This window comes from Haemorhous mexicanus, chromosome 6 (assembly GCF_027477595.1).
Source record: "Haemorhous mexicanus isolate bHaeMex1 chromosome 6, bHaeMex1.pri, whole genome shotgun sequence".
Lineage (NCBI taxonomy): Eukaryota > Metazoa > Chordata > Aves > Passeriformes > Fringillidae > Haemorhous > Haemorhous mexicanus.
In genome coordinates, this window is record NC_082346.1 from 26972158 (window position 1) to 26979011 (window position 6854).

The 6854-nt window shown below is 52.1% G+C and overlaps 1 protein-coding gene across 2 annotated transcripts; it reads left to right on the forward strand.

Annotated features, from left to right (window-relative positions):
* The first annotated feature begins 4 nt into the window (after nucleotides 1-4).
* On the forward strand, nucleotides 5-6848 carry PEX16 (peroxisomal biogenesis factor 16). 2 transcript variants are annotated; one of them, XM_059849444.1, is made up of 12 exons: nucleotides 14-185; nucleotides 327-362; nucleotides 582-658; nucleotides 1921-2054; nucleotides 2359-2465; nucleotides 2929-3009; nucleotides 3927-4079; nucleotides 4427-4499; nucleotides 4784-4903; nucleotides 5113-5177; nucleotides 5995-6200; nucleotides 6320-6848. In XM_059849444.1, the coding sequence occupies exons 1-12, from the start codon at nucleotides 32-34 to the stop codon at nucleotides 6326-6328; spliced, it is 1215 nt and encodes a 404-aa protein (XP_059705427.1). In that variant the 5' UTR covers nucleotides 14-31; the 3' UTR covers nucleotides 6329-6848. The 2 variants fall into 2 exon arrangements, with proteins under 2 accessions (XP_059705426.1, XP_059705427.1); XM_059849443.1 differs by lacking the exon at nucleotides 5995-6200 and having other exon boundaries at nucleotides 5-185.
* The last annotated feature ends 6 nt before the right edge of the window (nucleotides 6849-6854 follow it).

A 6854-nucleotide genomic window follows, 5' to 3' on the forward strand; every position in this document is an offset into this window, starting at 1 on the left:
CCGGAAGCAGCGCGGCGGCGGCGGCTGCACCATGGCGGCGGCGGCCTCGGCCCGTGCCCGCGGAGCTGGCCCGGTGTGGCGGCTGCGCCTGCTGTGCCAGCGCTACCAGGAGTACGTGAGGCGGCACCCGGCCGCCACGGCCCAGCTGGAGGGCACCGTGCGGGGGCTCTCCTACCTGCTGCCAGGTGCGGGAGCGGGGAGGCGGGCGAGCCTTCGTCCCTCCGGCCGGGGTCTGGGCCGGGGGGGCGCGGGCACCGGGACCCAGCGGGGAGTGGGGGCTCCCCCGGCTCCGGGCGCTCGCTGTAGCCGCTCTCTTCCCTTCGCAGGTCGCTTCTCGGACTCGCACGCGCTGTCGGAGCTGGGTAGGTGGGCAGCGGGCCGGGGCCGGTGCTGTGCCCTTGCCCGGGTGCATGCGGGTCTTGCTCCCCGGGCTCTGCTTTTGTCCATGCATTCTCGGGCAGCTCCTGGGAGGAGTCTGCACAACTTGCTGCCCTCCTTCCCCCATCCCCTGTCGGAGACAGAGACAGCAGGGCCGGTTTGGCTTGCTTTCTGTTCATCCATTCTGGGTTATTCTCTTCCAGTGTACTCTGCCTCCAACCTCCTAGTGCTGTTAAATGACTGGATTCTCCGAAAGGACCTGCAAGAAAGCCTGCCAGTGGTAAGGCTGGAGCGTGTGGGAGGAGGATTTGGGACACATGCTTTCTTCCTTGCAGGAGCTTTTAGGCAGTGTCTGTAGAAACTCAACAGGTCTTTGCGAAGGCCTCTCTTTGTGGTCAGGTATGGAGAAGCCAGAGGCAACCTCTGAATGCAAGTAAAATAGCAGCCCTGTCCCTTAGCTCCTGGCTTGGAGGCGTGGCCAGAGCACTCCCTGGACCACAGAAATCAGGCCCTGACTTGTACCAAAAGCTCCACAGGCTCTTTTGAGAAGCTTAGAACTTGAGCTAGGTAGAGGTGTTGATGAATAAACCATTGCTGTTTACACAGCAGTGGCTCTGGAGCACTGAAGATTTTGATTTCATCTGTCAGACTCTTCCTTTCCATACTGTGAAATGTAAGTGGCTTGCAACTATGTCTGTCTTGTATGAGCCCCAGGCTGGCTCCCAGCATTGTTAAACCCTTTGGGGAATGGGGAAGAGGTTGTTTTTTCCAGAAAAGGCTCTTCTGTTACAAATCTGCCCATTGTGTGGCTTGGGTGTTGGCAGCTCCCTGAATGGAGCATCAGGTGTGTAACAAACAGAAATGCACAAGACTTGCTTCCCTGGTAAAAATTGAATAGAATTTCAGCTGTATTGTCTTTATTGATGCTTTTCGGTGAATCAAACCCTGTGGTTGACAGCCGTAGTAAGTTCCCGTGTGGATAGCAGAGACCTAGACTGGAAGAGGACCCACTGTCTTGGGGTTCATGCCTGAAATCTAGTCTGATGCTGTGTTCAGCCAGCATTCAGTCAAATGTGGCTGTGGACTCTGGGTTCCCTTCCCTCTACTTCCAATACACTCCCTCATCAGCTCTGTCCAAAGAGGAGGTTGTCTTCTGACTCAGCTCTGGGATGAGGAGGAGGGGGGAGGGTTTTGCTGTGGAGCTCAGGCACAGTGCCACAACCCAGGAGGCTATCCTGCTCTGTCAGTTGGGGTGGAGGCAATATAAAACACAGATGTGATGTTCTCCCTATTTTTGGAGTGGTAACTCCATGTGATGCCGTGATGTCTCAGTCTGCCCCTGCTTGGATGTAGATAAGTGGGCTTGTGAGTAGGCTCCATTGTCTCCAAAAAGACATTGCTTTTTGTTTCTGGAGCTGTGACTTCCAAGGCCATCTGGTGCTTATTTCCAAGGGTCCCACCAGACTGGGCTGTGTTTCTGCCCTTTTTAACTCCCGAGCAGAACCTGCATCCTGTCCCTCTCCTCCCCTCTGTGTTTTGCAGTCGCTGCCCCAGCAGAAGCTGCTGACCTGGCTGAGTGTACTAGAATGCGTGGAGGTCTTTGCAGAGATGGGGACAGCCAGGGTGTGGGGGGAGATGGGCCGGTGGACCATCATTGTCCTCATCCAGCTGGCTAAGTAAGTGCTGCGGGCAGAGGGGAAGGGGCAGCGTGCGCTCGGAAAGGGGACCTGGAGGGCACTCCATAGTACCCCGGAAAAAATCCCACACAAGATGAGCTGCCAGTCCCTGAGGCTGGGGGAATTTGGAGCCCCACGGTGCACTGGACTCCGTGCCACAGAAGAGAGCACTTACACCTCTCACCTTGCCAGTTGCTCTGAGGAGACCCGAGTGTTTCCCTCTTCTGTGGAAGCCATCTCTCCAGTGTAACAGGAATGCAGTTCCGTAGTCTGGTATTGAAGACTTCCACGTGTCTGTTCACAGAGCCATCCTTCGTCTCCTGCTCCTGCTGTGGTACAAAGCTGGCATCCAGATGTCTCCTCCCATTGTGCCACTGAACAGGGAGAAGCAACAGCCTCTCCACCCTCAAGGTGAGCCCATGGTGTTGTCATCATTGGCTTGGTGCCTTGCTGAGCCACGTCTTGTCCTGCTAGAATTACTCATGAGAGCAGTGGCTTGTGCAGCACATGGAACCATAAGGTATCTGTACTCAAGGCTGAGCTGTGTTCAACTTTCCCCTCTTTGCAGAGGACAAGTTAGCTTAGTGGCAGGATTGCTCTACTATCTGTAAGGAGGGAATGGAGAAGTCCAAGCTGTGAATTTCTGGCTGAACCATGAGGCTGCACGTGCCCTGGTCTAGTGATGAAGAAAGAGGCCTGAGACCTGGGCAATGTCTGGCAAATTTACCTTTTTACCCTCTGCCTTCTATTAGCCCCTGCACAATGGTCCAGTTTGCACTAAATCAGCCTTTCAATCTGCTCTTCTTGGTGGCAGCTCTGGGGTGTGAAGTGTATTGCTTTGAAGCCTGACCCCTGTGGCTGTTTCCTTCTGCAGGCATGGAAGACAGCTCCTCAGGGAAGGATCAGACCTATGTTGGCAGGCGTTCCAGCCGTGTTGTGCGCTCTCTGCAAAGCAGTAAGTAACTGAGCCTGTTTTTCAGCCTGTGCTGTTCCTGCTCTGTGCCTTCATGGATGACATGGGTGTGAGCAATAAAGGGTAGAACCTTGTATTGGGATATATCTTGCCAGTCACTGGGCCCACTGTGGGTAGGTGGGGGTATCAAAGCAACTAGAGATGTGCTGTAAGGCTAGCACTAAATTGTGTTTCCCAAGGGAGCTGTGCAACAGGAACAGCTCTTCATCATGGATATGCTTTGAGGAGCACGAGTCTTACAAGTACCTCTTCAACCTTTCCCCTTTCACACCTTCACAGTGCAGAAAGCAGGGAAACATGATAGGAAGGTGTCCTAGTTTGGGCTGGGATAGAATTAGTTTTCTTCCTGGTAACTGGTATGGTGCTGAGTTTTGGGTTTAGTATGAGAATAATGTTGATAACATTATTATAACTGATATTGTAGGTTGTTGAGAAGCAGCTATTACTCCAAGTCAAGGACTTTTCAGTTTCCTGGGTTCTGCTAGTGAGAAGATGAGCAAAAAGCTGGGAGGGAGCTTGGCCAGGATGGGTGACCTGAACTGGCCAAAAGGATCTTCCGTGCCGTAGAACGTCATGCCCACTGTATAAACTGGGGGAGTTGGCTGGGACGGGCCAATCCCTGTTTGGGAATGGGATGGACATCAATCTGGGGATGTGTTTCTTGGGTTTTGTTATCTTCCTTTATATTACTGGTATTGTTATTATTTTTATTTCAATTATTAAACTCTTCTATGTCGATCCAGGAGTTTTACCTTTTTCTGATTCTTCTCCCCATCCAACTGGCTGGGAGGGTGAAGGGATCCGGGGCCAGGTGGAGTGAGCTAGCAGTCACATGATACATAGTTTCCAGCTGGGACAAAGCTTTTATTCGTGTTAGTAAACAGACCTGCTTGTTTCAGCCCCGTCCCTGCAGTCCCGGCACTGGGGGTCCCCCCAGCAGAGGGAGGAATCGCAGAGCCGAAGAACGGAGGAGATCAACCAGCCTCCCACTCCTCTGGGTCTCCAAGAAACCATCGCAGAATCCATCTACATTACCCGCCCCCTGCTCCACCGTATCCTGCCCTTCTCCGTGCGGGCTCCCAGCACTCGCGGGTGCCAGCAGAGGGTGCTGCCAGCTCGGCCCGGGTGCCGGGCAGGGCCTCGCCAGCTGCGCTCCCTGCGCGGTCCCCGTTGGGCACGGGACTTGCATCTCTTCCCGTTCTTACGCTTTGGTGGCTGGCCTCAGCCACTGGAGCTGTGGGTGCAAGTCCTCCAGCCTTTTCCCCTGCGCCCCCAGCCCTGCCTTAGCGTGTATTCACCTGCACTTGGCAGAACTTTGTGAGTATGCAGGAGATCACTTCTCTGCATGCCTCTTGTTAGGAATCTCTCATCTTTTCATTCCTTGACTGTGTATTCCTAGTACTGAGTTTAGGAGTATGGGGCCAGAGATCATGGAAGCCCTGGCTCCTCTCAGCAGTCCTGGACATCTCGAGGTCAGTCTGATGAAGAGTCTTCTAGGTGCTTGGTTTGGTGGTGGCTGGGCATCACACTTCCCCGTTCCCCAGTCCTGGGCAGGCCCTACTGAGAGAAATATGCACCTGGGATGGTCTTTAGCTTGGAGATTGACCCATCCTTTGCAGCACTTACAGTGCTCTCTGTTCTGAGCTGATGTGGGCTGCTCTTTGTGGAGCTGTGAGTGGAGGCCTTTAGAAGCCCCCTTTCTTTTCCCTGCTGGCTGCTTTTGCTGTGACTTAGCTCTCTGCCCTCCTCCTTCCAGTCTGAGTTTGCTGAGTGATCTGAAAGACCTGAACAGGCGAGAGCGGGCGGAGCTGAGGCGGCGCACCATCCTACTGCTGTACTACCTGCTGAGATCTCCTTTCTATGACCGATACTCAGAGTAAGGGGCCCTTGCTGGGCTTTTGCTGAAAATTTCCCTTTCAACTGAAATAGTGTCACGGGACTGGGTGAGTAGGTCTGAAGATGTGTGGGTGCCTGTGACCAGGTTAATCTGAGCCCTTGTATAACAGCTGCCATTGCTGTTTGTGTGTTCGACAGCTGGGGCAGGAGACGTCCGGCTGGACTTGTTCATATTCTCTCCCTTTCTAGGGGCAGGATCCTCCTCCTTCTGCGCTTGTTGGCTGATTATGTGCCTGGAGTTGGCTTCATCACACGTAAGTGGGTCCCAGTGTTATATCCCCATTTATTTATTTATATCCCAATTTCTGCCTGGTGAAGAAAAATGAGGGCAATTGGGAACATTTGTCAGTTGGTTTCCAATTTAGGGAAGGAGTTGGGAAGTCCTTAGAGAGGTTAGCACTAGAGCACCCTCTGTTGATGCTTGAGTAATTTTTAAATGCTGAAGGAGAAGATTAATTGCTTCCTGGCTTGATGACAGTAGTGAGCCTCTGTGTGCCCTAAGGCTGCAGAGCTTGGTGTCTGCCACCTAGGCCTGTTCTCCTGGGCTTGCTTTCTGTACCTCAGCTGGTACAACAGGGCCCCAGCTTTGCAGTCCTGTACTGAGCTCTTTTCCTTGATCCCTAGTCTGCAGTGTGGACATGAGGGGTAAATGGGTGTGTGGAAGTATTGAATCAGGCAGCAACTGACTGTAAATCAAGGGCCAAACCAGGTCTGTGTTCTAGTTCTTCACCAGAGGATCCCTTTATTATAGGCCAGCATTTCATTTCCCTCTGCTCTTCCCCTGATGATGTTAATCTTTTTGTGGAGTGATTCATGGCAGTGATATGACATTACATCAGCCTGGCATCATGGGATTGCCCTTTCTTTGGGGAGGTCACAAAGCTGGCTAGCTCAGGAGCCACTTCCTCCAGTTAGTGATTTCAGAGAGCTTTGGAGCCTGCATTAAGCCCTGTGCAAAGTAAGCATTTTCGCTCTACAGCAGATGCTTCTATGTTTGCACCTGCTCACTATTGCTGTGTTATCTTCCTTCTTCCCTGTCACAGCAGTGTTCTCCTGACTCTCTGCATGTAGGTTTTCCTCTTGCACGTTGCAGACCCCCTTTCCCAGTGCAGTTTGAACATGTCAGCTCTGAGGGAATGGTTGGTGTCCCACACCATGGCTGTGCTGACCATGTTTCACACCCCTCTTGGTCCTGCTCTGATCTCTGCACCACATTGCAGTGTTGTCTTACATCTTGGCAGAAGGAACTGTTGTGTTCTTTGGTTCATCTGAGTTGTGTAAGTGGAGATTTGAGGTTGTTTGGATCATAATGAGAATTGAGGGATATACCCCACAGACACAGTGCTTTAAACTGTTGCCTTTCTACATGTATGATCCCTCTGTTCTCTTGTTTCAGGGCCACTGATGGATTACTTGCCTGCTTGGCAGAAAATCTATTTCTATAACTGGGGCTGATAAGAAAAGAAGATGATTACTCTCTGCTAAAATCATGGCTGGACATTCCTCAGGAGGGCAAGCAGGCTGGGGGAGGGATGTTGATAACGTCTAATTTTCAGTTATATCATAAATGAAAAGTTCCTGTTCTGCAGAGCGGGGAGGGGGTTGTATGTAATTTTTTAACAGATCTAGGCGTGAATGATGGACACTAAATGTGTGGGGAGACCCTGGCCACCTGTTTCTCTGGACCATTCTGTGGCTGCAGTGATGGTGATGGGACAACTTCTATTTTGAAGCACTTAATTTTTCTTCTTTTGTACAGCTGCGCTATAATAAAGCCAGGCAGCATAGTGGATTTTGGGAGAGCACTGTCTCACATGTCGTGGTGCTGAGGATGACCCACAACCTGCTTGTGTTGGCCGTGCCTGGCCCATCTGCTTGGAGCAGATTTGTCTGTCAAATAAACTGACTAAATGGAGAGAACTGGACTGAAG